Source organism: Protomyctophum bolini (assembly GCF_963924005.1).
Source record: "Protomyctophum bolini genome assembly, chromosome: 4".
In the NCBI taxonomy this organism is placed as follows: Eukaryota; Metazoa; Chordata; class Actinopteri; order Myctophiformes; family Myctophidae; genus Protomyctophum; species Protomyctophum bolini.
In genome coordinates, this window is record NC_137865.1 from 31026592 (window position 1) to 31053281 (window position 26690).

At 42.8% G+C, this 26690-nt stretch overlaps 1 protein-coding gene across 1 annotated transcript; it reads left to right on the plus strand.

Moving 5' to 3' along the window:
• Positions 1-298: 298 nt before the first annotated feature.
• Positions 299-22857, plus strand: elapor2a (endosome-lysosome associated apoptosis and autophagy regulator family member 2a). Its single transcript, XM_080760812.1, has 22 exons — positions 299-666; positions 3493-3613; positions 6929-7118; positions 7810-7957; positions 8121-8210; positions 8981-9080; positions 9356-9508; positions 10184-10272; positions 11228-11408; positions 12473-12601; positions 13293-13383; positions 14949-15051; positions 15144-15281; positions 15490-15756; positions 16325-16498; positions 17048-17234; positions 17763-17859; positions 17980-18081; positions 18581-18707; positions 18923-19101; positions 19333-19504; positions 22010-22857. The coding sequence occupies exons 1-22, from the start codon at positions 541-543 to the stop codon at positions 22076-22078; spliced, it is 3033 nt and encodes a 1010-aa protein (XP_080616938.1). The 5' UTR covers positions 299-540; the 3' UTR covers positions 22079-22857.
• The last annotated feature ends 3833 nt before the right edge of the window (positions 22858-26690 follow it).

Consider the following 26690-nt stretch of genomic DNA (forward strand, 5'->3'; position numbering starts at 1 on the left):
ATGGCCAATCAAATCACAGTGCGCTCGACAGCCCTTCCAGGTCATGGGATGTACCCAGCCAGAGCCATTGAAGGAGAGTTACGACATCTCCGTTCACTTCATGGGGCCAGTCCAATCAGGCGGCTCTTTTACATAGACTTCTATTGGCGAAGAGTGACAAAGGACTGGGCCGGAAGTCTACGGAATGCATTGGAGTCTATGGGCTGGCGCCCGAGAAAAGTGACATACGAGCGCACACGAACCACGTGACCGGGCTGTTTTCTGCACCCTCATTGGCACAACTCTCCTTGGCTTCAATGGCTCTGTGTAGCCCTGCCAACCATGGATGTAGTGCACAGTGAGGCGCACAGTATCATTCAGTCAGTATCCTACTATCATCATCATCATAGCTGACTCGCAGGTGAAAGGGACAGAAGTCGATCAGCTGAGGAAGGGGACGACGAACGAACGCACGGATGATCGTTCACATCCCGGCGTAACTGTCATCATTCCCCTACCGCGGGATCGATTTGGTTTTTATTCCCTCGATGAGCTGCAATAATGTCTTCGGCTTGGTTTCTTTATAATTGCGCTCTCATTCTCCTCTGCACACTCCTCCACCAGACTGACGGCGACAACAACGCCACCGACGGAACGAAAGAAGGACAGCAGCGTCAGTGTATTGAGGTGAGACTGAGAGAGAAGCGTGTGTATGTGTGTGATGATCAGTGAGTTGCCTACGATTTATGTGTAGGCCTATTTTATCGATTCTGACATTGAAAACGTCAGAATCTACGAGAGTCTAAATCTTACATGCTAGAGCTAGAGTGATGTTATCATTATCAACATTGAACATATTGCTATTTGATTATAAAAAAGGCTGCATGCATGCGTAAACCTGCGTTGTAATATAATTATAAGGCTGGGAATTAAGAGAAGCGGCACCGATTCGATTGGCTGGACGCTGCACGCATGTGACTGACAACATGTTAATCCAGACACAGAGACCAATCAGCCCATTTAATAACGATTGATGATGACACACTTACGGGAGAGACAGAGACCCTTTTCGGGACACTCGGATACCTTTCTGTATTTTGGACGGTAAAATACAGAAAAGGTATAACCGAGGGTCCCGAAAGGGGTTAGGACAGGAGAGACCCCCCAACCCCTGTTCGTTTTAATGCACAAATACAAATACACTGGAGACTCGATCGGACGCAACCCTCTACCTACCCCCACAATCACAGTCAGTCAAGTCAGTCAATAATAATACCAATACCCCCGTCAGTGTGATTATGGGCATGGCTACTGTATAGATCATGACATGGCACAGGTACTATGCTGCTGCTACTACTACACAGTCATAAAGTGAGACTTCTAATTAGACTGTATTATGATTGATAATAACAGGGTGTGAGAGACTGAGTGAATGTGCAAGTGATTCTATGAGTGGGAAATTCTAAGGCAGTCTGCCTGGTCTGGTCTATGTTGGGACTCACTCCAACGCTCATGTTAATTATCGTGTTATCAGTTTCCTGCATGGACTGGTCTTTCCTCTCAGCTCAACACTTCACTTTCTGAACAACACACAGCAGCAGGTTCCAAGATAAATTGGACCTCCCTTCTTGTAAGCTATCGGCCAATCATTGTTTTGTTTTTACATGGACATCCAAATCACTGTAGCTCTCTCTCTCTCTCTGTCTGGCCTGCCAGGTCATTAATCATTATGCTATGCACCTTCCGCTCTTGAACTAGGATCATATGACAATGTTCTTTTTAGTTTTGTTCAAAAAAGGAGTGTGTATAGTCCCCTTTACATCCCCTCTATTCAGATATAGACAGCATGAAACCTGATAGGTGTGTACACAGTAAACTATGGAGTGTTCATTTGTCTCCGAAGATTTGATGAGAGTTTTTACAGTCAAATGGACACTCAGGTTTTCTATGTGGGAGACACTGGACAGAGTATCTGGCAGGACTTTTTCCTATAAAGGAGACGAAGGAAAAACGGCGGCAGTGAAGGACACTTAGGGAGGCATTTGACAGATGATTTTTCAGGCCAGTTTTGAAATGTGTCAATACAGCACATTAATCCTCGTATCTCGTTATAAATAGAGAGGGAGTGTTACGATATGGATATGTCATTTCAGATTAATTACGCACATTGTCAGATTAACTTTTTCTAGTGAGTCTTATTAGAGAGTGTGTGAGAGAGAAAGACAGCAGAGACTGAAGCTCCCATTTGTCGGACCTGTGACACATTGCATGCGAGCTTGTAGATCTGCTATTTACACTGTGTGACACCATCGTTTAGCAGAATAAATTTGGCAAGTGAAAGGAAGGATGAACAGAGAGATAAACACTAGCAGATAGAGAGAGAGAGACATAATGGGCAACTGTTTACGAACAAATATTTTCCACAACGGACACCAGTGTTGAGGTGCTATATTGAGTGAGGTCTGCAATGAATGAGCCTGCTCATCATTTTGCAGCCTCTTATCTCTCGTCAGGGTGTGTATCACTTTGGATCTGCACAGAGATGTACAGTCTTGAACATGCACTAGACTTATACATTTGCATTGGATCCAGAGACTGCACAGTACAGGTCTCGTTCTACATAACGGAGCCTTTTGCAAAGTGCAACGTTCTGAACCGGCTTCTCTGTTCAAGGCTACCATGCATGTTAGTACTGTCATAAATTAGGCCACAATATTCCCCTTACAGACACAGAGGGTGAGAAACTATCATCTAGAGGTCGTGGCAGCTGTACTCTGTGCAAGCCAAGCCTCCCTTCCGGATCTGGGATCAGTGCTAGCTCTCTCATGCACTCTCTTTCACGTGCAAACTGTACCCACATAAATGGGCTGAAACAGTTACGATAGCTCCACAGTAGTGACAGTACTAACATGCAAGAGTCAAAGTGTCCGTCTATTTACTAACCCATTTAGACCTGAGGCCGCTCCTTGACATGAAGCAGTTTAAGAACCACGGACATAGAAACATATAGGTTTATCAGAAAACTGTCAAAATATAGAAGACATTTGTAGAATCTAGTGTTCAATCTAGAATCATCCGAGCCCTGCGGTTTCCACCTTTGTAACGAGGCCACTCCACTTCTTTCCCATCACCGTGGAGATGGAATGTTTGTGTATACCCAGCAGGGTTGGTGAGTGTTTGTGGCTGGAGAGATAACACAGCAGCACCATGCATAACGGAGGGGAGGGGGCATGTTTTGCAAGTCTGGTCTGTCAACTTACTGATGAAGCTGAATACAGCACCGGCAACTTTATGCGATAACCGAAACCCCCATCTTTTGCTTTAATTAGCAAAACAATGGCATCTCAGTCAGAGTAGGGTGACTAAGGGCTAATGTTTGGGTGGAGGCCTGTTGTGGTCGAATATTCTGACCTGCCTCTGGCCTTCCGTCTGCTGTGTAGCTGCTTTGTAGACTGTGCCCCTGCCGGCAGACACAATGTCTTATGCAGATGTTTTTGTGTGTGTGTTTTGCAGACAGACTACTACTATGAATACACAGAGTGTGACAGCACAGGCTCTCGGTGGAGGGTGGCCATCCCACAGCAGCCAGGAGCCTGCCTTCGACTGCCAGAGCCAGTACGCGGCACGGAGTGCAGTAAGTCATCTTGTGTGTTGCACGCACGCACACACAAACGCACGCACGCACACACGCACGTACATGTGGCCTTTACATGTGTGTGTCAGTCTCTTATCAGTGGTCTGGAAATTCTTTACACCACAAGCTGATTGGCCCTGTTTTTGGACCTCCTCCAGTCAGCCACTGTGTGAAGCCACAGGCCAATAACCCCAGTGAAAAAACACTGTCACATAAACCACTCTCTACTGGCTAACTTCATCACTTCCATTTTTGGCGCACGTGTTTCTTCCCCCTCGTATAATTATGTATGTCATGCGTCTCCTCTGGCTATACAGTTCTGGCTCATTATCAAGAGATGCACAGGTGACTCTGCACCAAGGTTATGTTAACACTTACAGCGCTAGCATTTATTGACGAATTATGATATCATTCACACCAGCATTTCTCCCAGTTCAGGTCTTATTTTGAAAAGACAGCATTTCCAGACTTCCGGTGTTGATCTTATACTAGAGATGATGGGGACCTTGAGGGGGTTCCAAGGGGTCCTAAAACGTTAAACATTATACCTTAAAAGAAGATAATTAGTTACTCGACTGATCAAGTTCAATTTGGTGGTACTGGTTTAGTGTGTGTGTGTGTGTGTGTGTCACACACCAGTAACATTTGTTTCAAATCTTATATGGGTTTACTTTTATAAATACAACAAAAGATCAGTGGTGTTTCCCAGACACCACTTTCAGAACCAGTGGTTCACGGTAGACGTTTATTTATGTTGGATACTATGTTGGAAATATTTGAATTTCTTCAAGCTAAATATGTGTGGCTAAGTAATGAGCCTGTCACAGACATGCAATCTCACACTCATTCCATCTTCATACCGGCTATTTAAACTGGAAGTTTGCACTGCTCAATCTGCTTGCTTGTTTGCTGTTGCACAGTGCTGCGCTGCTGTCTGCCTAAACGTTTGCTGCTCATCCTCCTCCCATCCCCCAGCTATCGTTTTGGATCTGCTGTGTAGGTACGGGGGATTCGGAGTCCCTATGGTTGGGACTGATGCACTTGATCGGAGTACCTAAAAAGCAGATCCAATTCATCGCCAAACCATAAATATTGCTCATTTTATATTAAATTCCAGCTGTCCTGACTGAATGTAGTTATTCATGTTGCTCATCGTCTCTCCTTTACCATTTCCTTCTCTCTGATTGAGAAATTCTGAAGTTGCCAGGCCAGAGTTCCACAGAAAAAAAAAAGAAAGAAAAAAGCCTGTATTTCCTCATATTATAATCTCTGCCTATTGTCTTGTCACGCTTAGCCTTGTGTCCTTTACACAATCAGCATATGCATGTCTCACTCCCCCCCCCCCCTTTTTGGTAAAACAAAAGACTGAGAGTGGGTTGTCCCCTTTGTATTATCTATACTGTATATTCAGATAGGCCAGCGGTTTTCAACCCTTTTCATATTAAGATCCATTATTTATTCTGCATTTGAGCCACAGACCACCATTTGATGACATTTAGCCTCTCAGACGGCCAAAACGTAGAATATTTTGTTGTCGTTGGATAATATTTTGTCCACAATTCCACTGGTGGTCCCCAGACCACTGATTAAGAACCACTGAGATAGACGGCAGCTCTCAGGTAGGAAACATGAGAGCTATGTGTTAATTTGACTGACTGAATAAATGTAGACATCAGTGGTTCTCAACTGGCACACAATGTGGCTTGAAGTCACATTTGCTTCATTAAAATTTAATTTTAATTTACATTTTCACAGTCGTAAAAGCATTTTTAAATTTGCCATTTAAATATGGCAATTCCTAACCCAATCTTTACTTTAAACCTGGTGTCTCTATTTTGGGCATGTCAATATATGCGAACACATTTTTGCGAGGAGAAATAAATGACATTTTTGAAAGATCATAACTCATGGCGAGATCGCCAACTTCTTAAATTTTGCATCTCTTATTGTCTGACGTTCAAAACCCAGTCATGTACGTGAACTTTGTGTGACTCAACAATGGAAGTGCGTAGAGCTGCCATTTGACCAGGTGAGGTATGAGGAAAGAAATCTGAAATGAAAATATGCGCACACGCATGCACGCACACACACACACACACACACACACACAACCTTGTACTGCTGTACTAGTGAGGAATTGTAATTTATTTCCATTTCCGAACGTCATTCCTAACCTGTAACAGTCACCACTAAACATTTCCCCATTCTTCACATCGGTTTAATTAGTATTAATTGAAAATGGTCTATTTAAAAGTGACCAGACAAATGTGTCACTTTGTGCGCACACACACACACACACACACACACACACACACACACACACACACACACACACACACACACACACACACACACACACACACACACAAGGATGTGAGGATTACGGATCTGGGTCTCTATGACAGCACTAAATAAAACAGTTTTCTATGGCTGTCATTCCCCTTCAGTCTGATTTTAATGACATGCAAGGTTTCCAGCCGACAGTGACGATATCCTCTCCTCAGTGGTGTAAATTAACCAAGTATATTTAATTTACTGTACTTAAGTAAAGTTTTACTTTTTTTTTTACTTTACTGGAGTTGTTCTAATTTTCAGTACACAGCACATTGTGAGCTTGTAGAGCTGCTATTTATTTTCAAAAGATGTTTATACATTTTGAAATGAGAAATTCTGTACAACGACTACTTTTACTTTTGGTACTTTAAGTACATTTCGATGCCAATACTTTTTTACTTTTCCTCAAGTTTTGAATTCCGGACTTTTACTTCTACATTACAGTATTGATCCTTTTACTTACAAGTATTTGTACTTGTAAGTAAAACATTTTAGTATAGATGGTGGGACCCCCAGTTTTTATCGGTCCTCATGGACACCCCAGCCATTGCCCTGAGGTCAGCTGACCAGCTGCTCCTGACTGTGCCCGATACCAAATACAGGTCCAGAGGCGACCGTGCTTTTTCAGTGGCCGGCTCCAACCTCTAGAACAGTCTGCCCCTAACCCCTATATACAGTATATCAAGTCTGCTCACTCCTTAGTGGCTTTTAAATATATACTTAAAATGAATTTCTTCTCCCTGGCTTTTAATTCTGTTTGACTAAATTAAATTGTGTAATACCCGTCTTGTGTCTTTTGCTTTGTTGTTGTTGTTATACTATGCTATTTGTATTTCTTATTCTCTGTATGCTTGCTTTCTGATCTACTGTACACTTGTACAGCACTTTGGTTGACCTCTGGTCTTTGTAAATGTGCTCTAGAAATAAAGTTTGATTTGATTAGATTTTTCACCTTTTTTCCCCCACTGTCCTCTCCTGCAGCGTTCTCCTGCGAGGCCGGGGAGTTTCTGGAGATGTCTGCTCAGGAGTGCACCCAGTGCGCCGCAGGGAGCTTCTCGCTGGGGAGCGGCGTCCGCTTCGACCAATGGGATTCCATGCCCGTAGGGTTCAGCAGCCTGGCAACCTCGCTCACCAACGGCCCCCAGGGAGATGACACGCTCACCTGCAACAGGTAAATAAATCGGCCTGATTTATAATTTTTTTACGAAGTCAAGATAGCTGTTTTGCCTGTACATGTATCTTGTTTTTGTTTATTTTCATTTTCATTTTATTAATGCTGTAGCTATGTATACTACATAATTGTATTGTTTCTGTGATGAATAAAAACAATTTATAACAAATAACAAAGACTACCGGTATATCATCTTGGTTGTGCTTTATCCCTAAACCTCTTTGCCATATTTGACCTTATCTTGAAAAACATTTTAAAATATTGGTAGTTCAATAGCCGATCTACAAAAACATGTTGTGAGCATGTATATCGGCTATTTGAACCCTTTTTAAATGTTTTTCAAAATAGTACAAAATGGCAAATATACTTTAGGCATAAGGGGCGGAACAAGATATGCAGTAGCACGTAGTGTAACACCAGGATGTAAGGGTCATAGTTTTCAGCGACATCCTTGTAAAGCAAAACATTGACATAAATTATTCAAATTGTACCTGCAAGACAGCAAGTTGTGACTTTGTTTACAAGAACTGTGTGCCAGAATTGTAGCCTACCAAAGCATCTGTAAAAATCATTCTTCCCAACCAGTAAGCAAATTATGTTATAAATTACAATACTAAGAATTTACACAGTCCTTCCCTGTCCAACAATTCTGTGTGTGTGTGTGTGTGTGTGTGTGTGTGTGTGTTTCCAGTTCCTCCTGGCAGCCTCAGGGCAGCTATCTGGAGTCCAACAGGGATGAATGCACAGTCTCTCTCATCTATGCCGTCCACCTGAAGAAGCAAGGCTCTGTCAGCTTTGAGTATCAATACCCAGACAACAACCTGCTCTTTGAGTTCTTTGTGAGTTCATCTAACTAATTAAACTGCAGGAGTTATAAATAGTTGCCAAACTGGAGAATGGCTTTGCAGTAAATACAGGAAATTATTATTTTCCTTGAGGCTATATGTTTTGGTAGATCAACAAGAGTGTGTGTCTGTGTCTGTGTGCGTGTGCGTGATACAGATTCAGAATGACCAGTGCCAGGAGATGGACCCGTCAGCGGATAAAAAGTGGCTGAAGCTCACCAACCATGGAGAGTGGGCAGCTCACACGGTAAGATGACTGAAGCTCACCAACCATGGAGAGTGGGCAGCTCACACGGTAAAATGACTAGCTAATGAAAACTCTTGGCAAGCCTTCTGAGGACCTTGCTTCAGAGTCTGGAAAATGTAACAGTGCACATGCACTATCATTAGGAAGTCTCTCCCTTTGCCTGTTTGTAAATATAAAGCATGAGTATAGGCTTTATCTCCAGTAGCTACAGTAATAGTTATATTATATCACTTGTGGTTACTCCATTTCTGCATTGGGAGGGGTGCATGTGGAAGACCAATTGACTAAGTTGGGACTTCTGAAGGACATTTTTCAAATGTTGTAGTTAAACGTGTTACAATACATTATATTGTCCTGTGTCTTTAAAGCTTATAGCACTGTAAGTCTTGTGTCTTTAAAGCTTATAGCACTGTACGTTGGGACCCTCTAGTCACTAGAGCTATCCCTACATCTGACACTAGAGTCTAGTGTCAGATATAGGGATAGCTTAGGGAAATAGGGATAGATAGTTCAATGCACTATCATTTTGTTGATTCATCTTTCTTTTTTTTTTCCTTTAAAAAAAAAAGTTTTCTACTGTGACAGACAGACAGACATGTTCTGCTGGGTTACATGCTCACTGGCTTTCGCAATAATGATTAACAAAGAGCTGACAATTAACCAGGTCAGGTATGAGGAAAAAGTCAACCCTGTAAATACTGTACATTGGCAGCTGAAGAGGAACAAAAGCCTACAGCAAAGTAAGTCTTATTTAAGCATTTGTTTTCCAGGTGAACCTGAAGTCGGGCACTAACATCCTCTACTGGAGGACAGGAGCGGTGTTGACAAAAGCAGTGAAGCCAGTTCTTCTGAAGAACGTTCAGATAGAGGGTCAGTGAGCACTTTCCGCTCCGTTTACCTCCTCTTCACTTTCTACCGCTTGTCCGTGCCAAAGAATGAATTCACTCACATACCTGTACATTATCTGACCTCACTCACACATTGTAACCACTTATCTCACTTCCACTTGCTCATTTACATCACTGTCTCATGTGAAGCTTATTATAAGTATATAAGTACTCATCATACTCATCATATAAGCACTCATCAATCAACACTCATTTCCTTTCCTCACTCTCTCATATATATGGTGCTGTGTTTCCCAGGAGTGGCCTACACGTCAGAGTGCTTCCAGTGTAAGCCAGGGACATTCAGCAGCGTCCCGGGCTCTTCCTCCTGTGATCTCTGTCCCAGAGACACCTACTCTGGGCACGGAGCCAGCTCCTGCACACCCTGTAACACCACCACGCACTACGCACGTAGGTACACACACGCCTGCACGCACACATGCGCACGCACACCGCACGCACACACACAGGCTGTCCTAGTTTCACAAGGGGTAGATACACTTGAGTGTTTGTGATCAGTCCTTCCTGTCCCTGAGGCCTCCTTTTCAGGGCCTGAGAGAGTTCGATTTGACTAATGAATCACTGTCTGCAAACATGCTCATGTTTTTTATTAAAGTTCTCATAATTATTCACTTTTCATGTTTTTCCCAATGTGGTGTGCTTTGGAATAAGTAAAATAAATTAATATATTTTGATACAAACATACACACACTCATAGTAGCTTGATGTCACACAGATCCCAATGTATGAAGAAATTAACCATTGTAAATCGCTTTGAGCAATTGGAAAAGTGCTATAAAAATGCAATTAATTATTAATTAAATTAAATTCGCTACAAACCTGGCGACATGAAAGATTTTTGCAACTGGCTTTGCAACTCTCAAAATCTTTCCCCTCCCAGTCTTGGCAATGAAAGCTAATACTAACTTGTGAGTGTAGGCATGCTAGTCAATTATTATTAGTTTTATTTTGCATTTAAAAACAAATGCAAAAGTACTTTATTTCTTTATATTATTATTATTATGACGATGTTACTGCTGCGGGATACCTTATGAAAGGGAGTTTTTTCTGTCCTTCCTCCCCCAGACGAGGGATCAGGTGTTTGTAAGGACAGACCTCCATGTTCCAGGAAGGACTATTTCCAGATCCACACACCCTGTGACAGTGACGGCAAGGTGAAATGGGGGAAAACACTCGCTCTACACAAAAAGATCCTCAGTGTTCCTTTATCCACTCTTGAGAGTGCAAGTGTACACAATGTTAAATTCTTTGTCTTTCTGGCCTTTAACATCAGCCGAAGCTAAACTCCAAGCCAACTCTGGTATCCTGGTCCTTAATTTGATATAATCATTCACAATTATTTTTGTTGTTGAGAAATGTCCATACATTTTAAAACATTTCTCAAAAGTAGCAGAAATAGCAGATCTACAAGCGAACTAATTCCGCTATTTTGTAAAGAAGTATTATGAAATGGGTCTGTGATTTTTGTAAATTGTAACAATCCGATGTTCAATGCAAAGAACACAGTTAAATCGTTAAATCTCAATTATTTGTGTGACAATTAATCGGCAACTTAAATTTGTAATGGTGACAGCCGTACTGGTTATTGCGACCGCAGTTTACTATGAAAACCTGCATCTCCCGTCAGTCATGCCTCGTGATACGCATACGCTCCATATATGGCCAATACAGAATTCATTCCATCTGACCTCATCAAACCATGTACACTCAAGACACTGCCCTCCACCCTTATATATATATATATATATATATATATGGAGCTGACCTGTTCTGACATTCCATAATTATGTTGATCTGACCTCATCAAACACTGTGCACTCAAGACACGCTCCATATATGGCCAGTACAGAATTCATTCTATATGTTGATCTGACTGACCCCCCCCATGCCAAAGCGCCAGCACTCGCTCAGTCTGCCGTCACCCAGGCGGATGCGTGCATGTCGCTTCTCGCCCTCAGATCGCGCCTCTAAATCCTTTTCCCTGTGTGTTGCTGTGTGAACGCAGAGTGGCTCAGATCATCTATAACTTTTCCCTGTGTGTTGCTGTGTGAACACAGAGTTGTTCAGGTCATCTATAACGTTTCCCTGTGTGTTGCTGTGTGAACGCAGACCCAGATCATCTATAAGTGGATCGAGCCTAAGATCTGCCTGGAAGATGTCGCTGGAGCTGAAATGCTGCCCCCTCTTGGAGAACGTGAACCTTGCCCACCCTGTAACCCCGGCTTTTATAACAACGACACAGCCACCTGCTCACCGTGCCCGCCTGGGACCTATTCGGACGGCATGAAAGGTACAGTGAACTTCTAGTACTTTATATCGGCCCATTTAGACCCGAGGGCGCATCTGTGTCACCTTATGGCAATTAACCACTTTAACCATTATTTTAAACTTTAGAGCTACGAGCTTGTAGATCTGCCATCCCTCCATTTTTTTTTAATCGTGCAAATGTGTGCAAATCTTTGAATATATATTCTTTCACAGTGAACGTTTTGTACTCAAATTAAGTTCTGAGGGAGGGGGGGGGGAGGTCCCCCTTGAACAACATATTTTGAGATTGGAGACGGCCGCCAAATACACAATTTTGGGAGTCCTTCACATGAAAAGTTTTGAGAACCACTGACTTAGAAACATACGTTTTTCAGGATGTAGAAGACATTTTGTAGAATCAGGTCTCAGGTCTAAATGAGTTAGCGGGCTAGTTGAAAGCTAGATTCCAAATAGGATTTCCCTACCTCCTCTTAACCCTTCTTCTCTACTGTCTGTTTAATCTATAATGACTCATGCATAGCATGATGATATACACATTTTCACATTACAAATTTTGGTTGTATCAGTAACTTTGTAGATTATACCGTATCACCAATGTAGAAATGTGATTGACCTCTTGAACCCCAGCATCCATATTCCAAGGGTAACATTAGCCAAACATAGCAGATCTACAAGCTCAAGACACGTCACGTTTGAGCTTATATATCAGCAATTTTTGGTGTGCACATTTTTGAATATGTTTTTTAAAGCAAACATTAAATCATCTTAAATCTTTGCTTCTCGGGATCCCTGGAACAATCTATTTTGAGGTGGGGATCTGCGGCCAAATACATATACTTTTGGGGGTCCATGACATGTAGAAGTTTTGAGCACAACTGATATAGCAGGATTTAGAGCACATTTGTAGAATCGGCCCCAGGCATACTTAATGAACTGGTGGGCGTGCCGACTGTGCCATGTCCACATAAAAACGACGATTTTACCAAATACTGTACACAAATCCTTATCCCAATGATCATATTTTAGTGTGGAAATAAATCACGACATTTCGAACTCTTCACCCTGTTTATCCTCCACTTCCTCCAGCGTGCCAGAGCTGTCCGGCCGGCACAGAGCCCAGTCTGGGTTATGAATATAAATGGTGGAATGTCCTGCCTGCCAACATGAAGACGTCCTGTTTCAACGTGGGAAACTCCAAATGTGACAACATGAATGGTGGGTACTGTCCTGCACCTCCATCAACTAGTAGTGTAGCTATTTCTCTCTCTTTGTCTGTCTTTGTCTCTGTCTCTTAAGGTGACAAATAATTATAAAATAAAACCATGTCAAACTGTTGACACATGTTCAGGTTTAACAGCAAAGAGGAATGATCTATTCATATCCAAGGACAGAATAGAACCTATGAGGGCTTGGTTATGTAGCCTGACGGCTAGCAGCACAAAGGACTGACCAAGTGGCTCTGTCTTGTGCTGGGGGGGACGATGAAGTCTGCAGCATACAAACTGTGTTTGGCTAGGATAGGTCAATAAGAACAAAATGACAACGTTCAGCAATGCATGCATGAGATAAGTGTTGTCTTTTCCTGGTTTTAACCAGCATCTTTTGAATTGTTTTAATACATTAAAAACAAAAATCCATATTATCGTCACAATATTGACAGAACTATTGTGATATTGGATTTAGTCAATATCGCCTGTGCAGCCCTAATGTCTATCCAGACCTAGTCTCTCTCTCTCTCTCAAGTCTCGAGACTGTTATATATATAAAAATCTGAATTATTTAGAGATCGATCAGATACCGATTTGGCATTTTTATGGCCGATTTAGATATGCTACCGATTCTAGCATGCATCAGTGTGTTTTGCTGGTGGCTGACGACCATATAAAGTGTATTTTTCTGGCTCTAGGTTGGGAGGTGGCTGGAGACCACATCCAGAGTGGAGCAGGGGGCTCGGATAACGACTACCTCATCCTCAACATCCACATCCCTGGCTTCAAGTGAGCATCATCCTCTTACATCTAGTTATCGACGTATACACCTGTAGTACACATGGTTCAAGGTTTTTGTTGTCACAAGAGAAAGGAGCGAAAATGTGCCATTGATTATTTTACATCAAAGTATTCGTTGAGGACCTGGTTGATGCTCCGTGATGGCTACGTGACAGTGTCACGCACTGAACATGGAAGAGTTGCAAGCTCAGAGTGCAAGCTCAGAAGAATGCGTCAGGATGCAATGCAACGCTTTGTGGGTTAGTATAGGTCGGCTGACGGCTGTATCGAGATCATGATACAGCCCTCTCCCGTTGGAATTGTGAACAGAGAGAGAGAGACAGGGAGAGATACTCTAATATTAATCTCTGAACTCTTCTAATATTCAACTGTAAACTCTTGAACCCTGTTTGAGTATTATTGACCCACTTGTGCAGGTCCATGTTTTGCTTTACTTCTGGTTGTATATTATTGCTCTTATGAGCCTTGTTTTTACGTGATTATTGTTTATATAGTTGTCACACCCCTGTCTCAGGCAAGGGTCGTATGATCATAAAGGATGGCGAGGCAACACAGTTGGGCAGAGTTTAACAATGTTTTTCCCCAAGTGCAGATTATGTGACAAAAACAAAGGAGACCATATGTCTGAAAGTAGAAAATAAAAGGATATTCAAAATAAAGTACTTCATATTATATACAATAATGTAAATCAAACCAATCATTTTAAATAAATCAACAGATCTAGATCCAAAATGCATTTCAACCATGGTAATAAAAATAATAAGCAAAACATCACCTCCTCAGAGACAGACACTTCCTTCCTTGACCAGCTCCAGACAGCAGACTGACTGACTGGGCCATTTCTCAGAGCTATATACCCCCTGGCTCCTCCCACAATACAGGACCAAATGAAAAAGGGGTCAACATGATCCACAACATGTTATAGTCGCTCAAAACGGTCACAAAACACAGAGATATATATATATTTCAGTTCATTTGAGCTTTTAGCTCTTTTATTTCACAAAGTCTTTAGTTTTCCAAAGTCCTTTTAGAATTCCAATGTCCCTCTGCGACAAGTAATCCTCCCCATCCCTAGACAGGAGTTGGTTTGGCCCAAAGTGGCCGATTAGTGTTCAGCTGAGAGCAGTGTGTGATCTGTTTGCTGCTTGCTTATAGTTTGTCCATACCCTACCTAAACAGTGCACGCTACTGAAAGGCATGCAAATGAGCAAACAAACAGACAGTGACAGGGTGGAGTCACACCGTCACAATTGTTCTCCATTGTACAGCATCTTGTAACATTGTTTCGAAAGGTGCTTTATAAATACCCCATTAACCCAATAACGGGAACCCCTTTTGGGGTTCTTGTTAAGTTGTTGCTATCTACAGTATATCTGTATAGCAAAATTCAGCCTCAGTCCTAAATGGGATAAAATGTATGAACTTAAACGAATACCTAAACGCGTTGCAATGTGACACATTGTACATTTTATTAATTTTGAAATGCCCAAACTATCTGTTGCTCTTTGTGGTTTATTTTCTCCCCTTTTCTTCTGACTTCCTGTCACGTCCAGGATCCCAACCTCGATGTCCAGCAGTTCGGGGATGGAGTTCGGTCGCATCACCTTTGAATTTGAGACATCGTGCACGGCCGACTGCGAACTCTACTTCATGATGGTGAGGAAGAGCTAGCCGTGAAATCTCATGTCAATACGTATCCAACTCATGCTGTAGGGTTAGGGTTAAGCATCATAATGTGTTTTTTGTAGGATGTGAACCGGAAGAGCACCACGGTGGTGGAATCCTGGGAGGGAATGAAGAGCAGGCAGTTCTACACACACGTCATGACCAAGAACGCCTCTGTGTCATACACATGGGCCTTCCAGAGGACCAATCAGCCGTCTGATGTGAGTGCACGCACGCACGCACGCACACACACACACACACACACACACACACACACACACACTCACTCACTCACTCACTCACTCACTCACTCACTCACTCACTCACTCACTCACTCACTCACACACACACACACACGCACACACACACGCACACAGACTCACACATATACAACCCTTACCGGTCTCTCTCTTGTCTTGGGTCACACAGACGCGTCGGTTCGTGAACGACGTGGTGCGTATCTTCTCCGTGACCGTGAGCAACGCCGTGGACGGCGTTTCGTCGGAGTGCAGAGCGTGCGCCCTCAGCACCCGGCCCTCCTCGGGCTCGCTGTGCGTGCCCTGCCCCTCCGGACACTACATAGACACGCACAGCAGCCGCTGCACCGAGTGCCCGCCCAACACCTACCTGGTCCCTCAGAGCACGTCGGGCTCCGAGGCGTGCCGGCCGTGCGGACCTGCCAGCAAAAGCAACATGGTGCGCCATTTTTGCATTTCTAATATTAACCCATTTAGATCTGAGGCCGATTCCAAAAAAGTTGCTTCTAAATTCTAACAGTTATCTGAAAAACCTATGTTTCTATGTAAGTAGTGCTCAAACTATTTCATGTCAAGGACCCCCAGAATTATCTGTATTTGGCCGCCGACCCCCATCTGAAAATATGTTGTTTCAGGGACACTTCCCTGTCGCTTCACGTTTGAAAGGCCCTGGCGATGGGGAATAACAAAAACAAACCTTATATACGACAGAGTATTATAAAAGTGCTACATCTAGTGGCCGAATGTTGTGTTGTTTCCCATGTTCCCATGTTATTCACATTTTTGATTTAGTATTTGCTAAATTGTAGTCCAGCTTTTTATTCATATTGTTTTGGTGCATACCTTAACAATATGTAGAGGCAACCTTAACAATTCATGCAGAGGCAATATGACTTTTTAGAACGTTAGACTTGCTGGCTGTATAATAATAATAATAATAATAAAGGGGGACAGATGCACAACGGAGACATGGCTTGTTACACCTGGCAGTTCTTGTTTTTTTGTAGGAGCACAGTTTATGCTACAGTGACTGTCACTTCAGCCACACTGAGGCCAATGTGACCCTGACTTTTGACCTGAGCTCCCTGGGTTCTGTTGGCTCACTGATGAACGGCCCCAGCTTCACCTCCAAGGGAACCAAGTACTTCCACAACTTTAACATCAGCCTGTGTGGAGGAGAGGTACACACGCGCACACGCACACACACACACACACACACACACACACACACACACACACACACACACACACACACACACACACACACACACACACACACACACACACACACACACACACACACACACACACACACACACTCAACCACTTCCTTTGCACAGCTTTGTGTGTTTGTGTGTATGAGCACGGAATGTGTTTGTAGCACGGAATGTGATGATTTGATTGGCTGAGCACGGATGATGTATGATGAATCTTGATGTATGATGATAAGAGCGCCCCTCACTTCACACAAGAGTGATTTTTGTTATATTATAGCAGGATAATGATTATGATCAACACTTTATTTAGGTTTTACTTTTAACAGATACAAAAAAATATATCATCCAAAAAGAAAACCAGAGCAAGAAAATGCACACAAAGAAAAAACACAAACTTTCGCCTATAATGACATACCTAAAATAGGGACAGGCGTTTAAAGCAAAATATTTTCTTTTAAGCCCTTTTATTATTTGTTCTTGTCTACATTTCACCTCGCTGTGTTTGTGTGTCAGGGCCGTATGGCAGTGTGTACGGACAACGTCACGGACCTGTCCGTCACCGATGGACAGAGAGAGAAGGGAGAAGGAGCCAACACGGTGAAGACATTCATCTGTCAATCAACCATAATCCCAGCTAACGGGAGGGGCTTCCACACAGCGCTGTCCTCACAGTCCATCAGCCTGGCGGACAGATTCCTTGGTTAGTATACTGTCTTCACAGTCCATCAGCCTGGCAGACAGATTCCTTGGTTAGTATACTGTCTTCACAGTCCATCAGCCTGGCAGACAGATTCCTTGGTTAGTATACAGTACTCACAGTCCATCAGCCTGGCAGACAGATTCCTTGGTTAGTATACTGTACTCACAGTCCATCAGCCTGGCAGACAGATTCCTTGGTTAGTATACTGTCCTGACAGTCCATGCATACGAATTTAGAAAACATTTTTTTAATTTCGACGTCAGGCCAAGACCTGAGGCCAATTATTTTATTACATTTTTTATCGTTGCAATTTCCTCTCTGTTGTGAGATTTATTTTTCTTTGTTGCTCTAGTCAAAACCGACCTACTGGTTTTACTGGCCAAGTATAATGTTACATTATACATGTACGGGATTTGAGTTGGTGCTTTTCTCTCAGACACAGAACAAAGAAAACAACACGTTTAGTACATGATTTTCAGTTACTATAATACATAATATTACTAATATACAATATAATGTGTTTAACAGGAGCAACAGTTGAGAGCACACTGGATGCAATCAGGGCGAGACCAGAATTGTTCCCAGAGACTATCAAGAAAGTCCCCGATATCAACTTCTACTACCGGTACTGTTGCCATCTTGCATGTTCACCTTTAATAACATTATACTGTATGTTGACATGAAAATACGTACAGAATATTTGAGCTTGTTGTTTGCTCACATTTGCTGTTTATGTGCCGTTCAGTTCCTTGGAGGCGACCTCATCGTGCGAGTCGGGCCGAAGCACAGTGGTGACGCTTCGTTGCAATCCAGAGAAGAGCATGAAAGGAGAGATCACAGTGCCAAGGTATTTTATACATATGAATAGCTAGGTTTGCATCTTTCGTTGTTTTTGCAAAGGATTCTGTAACAAATAAGAAATTCAGTTCAGTCAGACAACTCACGAATAGATTCAGCATGTTAACCCCTTGAGTATAGTATGCGCCTTTGAGCACGGCATGAACTCCCTCGAGTATGTCTGACTGAACTAACTCCGTAGGCTACGTTTCATTTGTCAGATTTAATCAGATTGCCTCAATTTTCCAACAAGTCTGTTTTCACACTGATAAAGCGCATTCCTCCACTGTCATTCACTGACATTGTGTATTATATTTAGACAGTCTATTTGAATTTGCCCAGTTGATGGTAATGTCTCCAATTTGCATGTTAAATTCTTACAGCATTTGGAAGGTACGCTAAGAACGAACTTGACAGCTACAAGGGAATATATTAATTGAGTTGTCTGCCAACTGGCTGGTTTTAAACAATAATTTTTCAATCTGCCAATCTGTGTTTGGCCATTGTAGTCAGTGCCCCGCGGGAACATGCGACGGCTGCACCTTTCACTTCCTGTGGGAGAGCTCTGGGGCGTGTCCTACATGCACTGAGATGGACTATCACAGGATAGAGGGGGCCTGCAACGGAAGACTCCAGGTGTGTGTGTGTGTGTGTGTGTGTGTGTGTGTGTGTGTGTGTGTGTGTGTGTGTGTGTGTGTGTGTGTGTGTGTGTGTGTGTGTGTGTGTGTGTGTGTGTGTGTGCGCGCGCGTGCGTGCGTGTTTGCCATTGTGTGCTTGTTTCTGTCTCAAGGTGTCTTAATTTAGAAAACAAATCAGTTCTCATTATGTGTGCGTTCGTCCGTACTCCACAGGAATGGCTGTATGTGTGGAATGAACCAAAGCGCTGCATGGGAGGAGTGACCTTGCCCGAAAAGAAGGTGTTGCCGTGCGAGAGCATAGAGTTCTGGGTGCGCCTGGGCGCAGGGATAGCAGCTTTCACAGCAGTACTGCTCGTCTCCCTCACCTGCTACTTCTGGAAGAAGAACAAGAGGTCTGCACTTTTTATTTGTAACACACTTACAGTACACTGCCACACACTACCGAGGGAGACTGCTACTCCCTCCTGCTTGCTTGCCTCTTCAATTCCTTATTTACTTCCTCTCCTTTCCAATTTTCCAATTCAACATTTTTGTCAATACTTATTTCACTCATCTTGATGCATAATCATAATTGAGCCGTTCCCCCTCTTTATATTGATTCTTTGGATTTATTGTTCCTGCAGGTTGCAGTATAAGTATTCCAGGCTGGTGATGACCGCCAACAAGGAGTGCGAGATGCCGGGAGCCGACAGCTGCGCCGTGATGGAGGGGGAGGAGAACGAGGGAGACATGGAGGACGAGGTGGTGTACCACAAGCCTTCGCTGCTGGGAAAACTCAAAGCCATTGCGTCCAAGGTGAGTGTCCACCACGGTCCCTCCTTGTACATTTTATAGGGCTGGGACTTTAACTGATTAATTGAGATGAATTAATTACAGAAACAAACGTGTTTAAATCGTGCATAGTTTTTTTTATAAATGTAAAACTGCCTCCCCCTGGCCAGCCGGGGCGCCTGATGGAGGGGAAAGGGAACCCAGCAAGCACGGTCAGGACCTGGACAAATTTGTGACGTCTCTATTGGGGCCAAATCAAGTCAAACCAAACCAAGACTAGTCAGATCTGGCCCAGAATATCACCTGATTTCAATGAACAAAAAATCTGCCCACTAATACAGACGTCCCTGGAGGAATCAGAGAGAGTGCGATAGAGGGCCAGGCCATATCAACTTAAGTCATATCATAACTAGTCAGATCTGGGCCAGAATAAGCTATATTATTTCAACTGGTGAAGACGTCCTGGAAATGACGTAAAGATCATCCCCATATGGGCTGTGATCTGCCCTAGTCCTGAACGTTCACCGGAGTCACCGGAGGACATCATAACGTCATCATGACGTCATTTGGCTTGCTGGGAACCGGTTGGAATAACGTGTTCCTTCCACGGCGCGCTGCGTTCAACCGGGGAAACTCCCACCTCAGGTGAAAAAATTAATCGGCTTGAACTCCTCATGCATTGAAGGAAGCATGAGGTCAGTCCGTCAATCGTGCCATAAAAATTAAAGAAACATTCTTTTTACATAATGTAAAAACAAAAGCAGAGTACAGTCAAACACTTATTCCAAAAGGAATAGCAATGTCCTTGCGGTCTTGTTTCCATTTAGGCCCTATGCAATCAATTCATACTAGACATGACATGAATCAGTGGCGGAACAACATTGGGCCGGGCCGGGGGGTGAGACAGCACGACCGGGCCTCACCGAACAGGACTCCCAACTGCACCCCCTCCCCCCCCCCCCCCCCCCCCCCCCCGAACGGAAGAAAAAATAATTACGTTAACAGTTGCTGCTGAGCTGATCACAGTCACAGATAGAGGGAAAGTGTTATATTTGGTTGATCGCGTCTGTGTCTGTGACATTGCGCAGCAATGCACACACGAGAGAGAGAGAGAGAGAGAGAGAGAGAGAGACGTAGAGAGAGAGAGACGTAGAGAGAGAGAGAGAGAGAGAGAGAGAGAGAGAGACGTAGAGAGAGAGAGAGAGAGACGTAGAGAGAGAGACGAGAGAGGTGCTGCGTGTTAAAAAATAAATAGGCTACTACTCATCTTTGTGTTCTGTTTCACCTTATTGCTGAGTGATCGCACACAGGGAAAAGCAACAAGAAGGGGTTTAGAATCGAAACAGTCCGTTGTGGAGAAAAGGAAGTCCACACATTACATATGCACTCCTAAATTCTCACAGAGTGATTAGCCTACTAATGAGTGACAGGTGCTGCCACTTTTGTAGTAGCCCTGGACCGCTTATACAGCGAGTCTCTCTCTGACGCCCTGTGACGACCGAAACAAAGCCTTTTACCTTGGTAAAAGTCTATTATCGTAGCTGGGAAGCGTCTCAGGTCCCCAGCTTCTCTATAAAATGCACTATTTTAATCATTAAATAAAATTAATCCAACCAGATCGGCGCAGGCAAAACCCGAAAATGCCATAGTAGAAGAAATGACTGCCCGGTAAAATGCAGGGTACATTGCGTTATTAAGATGGCACAAAGTGTATTTTAGAGAAGCTGGGGACCTGAGACGCTTCCCAGATACGAAAATAGACTTTTAACAAGGTCTAGCAGGCTTTGTGTTGGTGAGTAGTTACGTGGTTTTGTTTATTTGCTGGGATTTGAAAACCCGCGCAAGGGAGTGAGAATATCACCAGATAAGGGACTTCCACAGGGCGTCAGAGAGAGACTTGCACTTTTGGAGCGTGGCTGGGATGTCTGTTGGAGAGAGTGTGAGACAGACTCCACGGTGCTTGTACAGTCGAGCGCAGTACAATCTCATCAGACATGATATTTTGCTAAAGTGTAGGCTATTATAGGCTATATAAGCTCTGTATCTGGTTAATTGCGGGATTCGTGGGGGCCCGCTGGTTTTATCAGTCGTGAGTGACTGTGTAAAAAAAATCGTCAATCGATCATCTGACAGCCTGGGCCCCCCGGAGGTCCGGGCCGGGGTGTGACCACCCCCCTCACCCCCCCGGTAGCTCCGCCGCTGACATGAATAATAACAACAAAATTCATTATCATCAATAACAACCATAAAATCAATATCATCACAGGAAAATCCTCTCGGACTGGGATAATCTAGTATTATGACCTGGAGCTTTGATGTTAGGACTTTGGTACTCTGTTGGTGAACTAATACTTATAGCAGACGTTTATCCGACATACCAATAGTCTGACAAGCTTGCGCAAATCACCCGTTGCTCCCGACATGCATGTCCGCGACATGCGTTGTACTACTTGTGAATTACTCTGGATAAGAGCCTCATTGAAAAGGCTAGTACAATGTGAAATAATTATTGTTGTTTTTCTTTCTTAGGGAAATGGAGAGCGTTACGAACACGTGCAGTTGAACTCATCTCATCCAAAAGCATTAGTGTGGAGTTAAGAGAGTGAACCAGGCAGTGAGTCAGAGGGCGCGGGCAAAGACGGAGCCCTAAAAGAGACTTGTCACTGTAAATACCCCCCCTCCCACCCCCCCAAATAAAATGCGTCCTTTATGAGTTTTGGAACCTGTATATTAAACACTTGTGTGTGTGTGTGTGTGTGTGTGTGTGTGTGCGCGCACGCATGTGTGCATATGCGTGTGTGTTCGGTTTAGAAACACATGGACACCACACACCTGCTGTGACCGGGTTCGGTGAAGTCGTGCCCGTCTGGTGGCCTTAGAAGCTTGGTACACGAGAGCAGTCCATCTCAACGTGTTGGTGGCGCGTGTGACATGCTCACTTTGAACTGATGTCAGAGAGAGAGTGCGTTGGAAATGCTCAGGAAAAGAAGAGAACCAATTTCATGTGTTTCCGTTTGGTGCTTTTATTTTTTTAATTTATTTGTCAATGTAATGTTGTCCGATGATATTTCCAGATGGATAACTGTTGCATTTTGCCATAGCCATTGTCAAAATTCATATGTTGAAATATGTGGCCACCTGTAGTATCTCTAATGTCCCTTCCTAGATGAAAACAGATACGCAAACATCACCTGGTCATACTGTACATGACAGCCAGTATATCTTCACTTGTTCATTTACTGGTGTGTGTGGCTGCTGGCGGTCGCGTTGACAGGAGTGCTTGCAGCCCAGTCATGAATGAAGATGTCAAACTATGCTGATCGTCTTGTTGACTGTCCATGAACAACGGATGAATAAATTGTATTTGTCTACAGGGAGACTGTTTTATTTACTCATTTCTTCTTTGAAGACATGTGGGGTTCCTTTCTGCCTCTTTTTTTTGACATTAGATATATCAGAATCTGAGGCAACGGGCAATTCTATGTTATTTATTTAGTCTGGACTTTTTAGTCCAGGCTTTTATCCATCATGTTGTGTACGTCACAGTACCTAAAGAGCAGCGGGAGGCAAACGAATTCCCTCAAAACACAGTTTTTAGATGCGGGAGGCAAACGAATTCCCTCAAAACACAGTTTTTAGATGCGGGAGGCAAACGAATTCCCTCAAAACACAGTTTTTAGATGCGGGAGGCAAACGAATTCCCTCAAAACACAGTTTTTAGATGCGGGAGGCAAACGAATTCCCTCAAAACACAGTTTTTAGATGCGGGAGGCAAACGAATTCCCTCAAAACACAGTTTTTAGATGCGGGAAGAGTGCGGGGACGTGACCCCAAAATAGCTTATCTACTACCTAGTAGATCTGCTATGTTCAAAATGCCCTTTAAGGGGATTTCAGCCCATGCCTCTCTAACATTCTCTGCACGTCCCTGGTGAGCTGATAATGGACTAAAAGCAGAACATTGTATTTCGAACTTAAATTTCACTCAGGACTTGTCCGTGTGATGTTCACTGCAGGGGGAGGAAGGGAAGAGACAGAATAATACAGGGAAGCATGCGTATTACTGTAAGGCGTTGTACTTTAATTAATCGATCCATTAGTTGTGCTACTAGTGGGAACAGCTGGGCATAGTAACCGGGTAACCATATGGTTCACATGTCGCTCGTACTTCACGGGCGTCATGGTGTTTTCTTTTGGGGACTGCTGAAGATATGATTCACTTTTGGTTTTCCAAGGTCAAAGTCACTCAAGTGCAATGCAAAGACTTAATAAATTAGCTAATTTCAGATGCTGGTATGCAGGCAGTGTTTACACCCCGAGATGCTTTAAAAATGATCTTCACTTGACCATTTATATTATTTTCATTATTTAGTTGTTGGCAGACTGTTGGCAAAATTATTGTCATTTAGATAGATACTATCTAATGCTACATTATTAATGTAGCATCATGGTTTATTAACACTCACTACATTATTTGACCACTTGCCCTCTCTGGGTGACTATAAAGTTCATCTCACCATTGTAAGTCAATCTGGTTGACTAAGTTTCTGTACAACTTTGCATTTTTTTTGGTATGTTTTTTTTCCCTCTCAGTATGTCCACTCTACAGACATTGATCCTATGTAACTAATCAACAAATAAATTTGCATGGATTTCCTTGAAACTGCAGGAACACACCCATAATATGACTGTCGGACGGGATCATCAGTGGTTCCCAAACCTTTTCATGTCAACGACACCCAAATTAACACCAATTAGCCCGTGGACCCCCATTTGAAGAGATATCCCAGGGACCCCCATAAGAGAAGATATTTACAGCTCTAGCAGTGATTCTCAGCGTGTTTAATTACAAGGACCCTTAGTTTGACATGCATTAGTCTACGGCCCCCCATTTAATGGCATTTCTTTCTCTGGGACCCCCAATTTATATTGTAAAATCAATGTTAATTTAACTCTAGTGTATACATGGAACAAAGTGTCTAGTGTACAAATGGAACCAAATGGACCCGTTAGGGAGGGTCCATTTGGTTCCTTTTGTACACTCAGAGTTATTATTTGGTTCCAAACTATCATTTAGCTGGGGAACCCCTGGAACTCCCTCATGGACCCACTTTGGGAACCACTGATCTAGACCACATTAACATTTGATTCAAAATGGCATGTGTGACATTTTGGCGAGGTTTTCAATGTAATGACCCTAGTCTACCACCAGAGGAGGCCGTTGGTCTGGTTATCCAACAGTGGCGTGAAATGGGTTAAAAAGGTGTTACTTTACCTAAACCCAGTTACTGGACCAAAACAATTATAGCAACAAGGAACACACACATCAGCAATGACCCAGAGATAAAAAGAGAAAAAAAGAGGAACTAACCAGGTTAGTTGCCTTTTTAATTTAATAAAGGCGTTCCTAATTTTTTTACTTTGTGTGCCCGGATCCTTCTCTTTTTATCAATGACCCAGAGATATTGGTCCATCCCAGTGTTGATTTTGACAGAACGTTTTTATATTACATTTGCTGAAAATAGACAACGTGTCACACTGCGTCAGCTTGTATCATCTATTTTCAGCATGCAACAAAGTGTAAAATGACTTATACTGGATCTCTTGTCCTATAGTCCCTTCCTAACATTTTAGTCTAGTTTTTATGTTTAGTCTTAGTTTTAGTCATCATAGCTTAGTTTTCATTTAGTTTCCATTTAGTTTTCGTCAGTGAAAAAGGTAGTCGACGAACATTTTTTGTCATAGTATTAGTTGACGAAATCAACACTAGTCCATCCTTGTTCCAATGTACTGTATGTATAATGATAATATAATATATTCATGATGATGAATTATGATGATAAGAATAAGAACAATAAGGATAATTATCTGCCTGCTGACAGCAGCCGTGTTTTAATAATTAAAAGGTAAAGAACAGACGAGACAATTTAAATGATCAAAATCCTTCCCAGATGTAAATGTTTTCCAAGGCTGCATGTGTGCATACATGGAGCTTGTGATAATAATGAGTTGGCACAGAGTATAGGATTCCAATTATTGTATTATTTACCCCAGCTCATTACCAGGTTTTAGGGGATTCTCATGCAGCTGTTCTGAGCCACTGGCTTACATGTTATCTTTGACCAGTACAGAACAAATAATTATCTGTATTCAATTTATGAGGTTTAATATCCTATAATATCCTTTGAACATTGGAAGGGTTAAATTATTTTGGGGTCAAGGTCATTGGTCATAATTATAATTATTTACATTAGACATATAATGAATAGCATTTAGTCAACAAATAGGAAGTCAACATGGATTTATTTAGTCACCTTTTACCTTGGGTGACCTTGAAAAGGTCACACTCACGGTCACCACATTTAAAAAAATAAAAAGAGGGCATGGTTTGTTGTTCCATGCAGCCTGATTCTCTATACTGTAGGCTACTTATCCTAGCTATGACCAAACCTACTGCCTAGCCCTAGGCTACCTATAGCCTGTCTAGGGTCTATTACCAAACCTACTTCCTGATGTCATGTGATGTCACGATGAACTGGACACCATATATGGGGCCTGATGTCACGTGATGTCACGATGACCTGGGCACCATATATGGGGGCTTGCCTGGGGTGACCAACCAACCAACCACCCAACACAATGAGGGGAAATGCACAATTCCATAGTAAATGCGACCTGTGGTCGCAATAAAATAATGAAAAAAAGTGTGTGGGTGTGTGTCTGGGGCTAATATTGTAGTTTAAAGTACTTCATATAGAGCGTCGCAGTCCCGCCCCCTGCAAGCGCATCGGAAGAGAATTTCCCATTTTTCCATAGACATTTAAGCCTTGGACAAAGCCAACAGCCGAGTTGACAAATCATCACAATAAACACAATTATTTGTGTTTGAAATGTGTTTATCTTCCCCAGCACCCAAGCAGAGAACACCATGCTGCCATTGTGCTTTATTTACGTTTTTCTCTCTTTCTTCTTTTCAGTTATGACGGGCTGGTCGTAAGTATGATTTTGTGTATTTTCTTTTCTGGTTAGTTTAGTTTCACATTAGGTTTTGGTAGTTTATGGGAGTCTGGTGACTCCGACAAGCACATAGTGCGTACTCACAGGCTCCCCTCTTTTTTTGTTTGGCCAGCCCATCCTTTCTTTTGTTTTGTAAGGGCTTTAGTTAGGTCATGTTTTTGTTGATTGTACAGTTTTTTCACTCAGTTATTTAT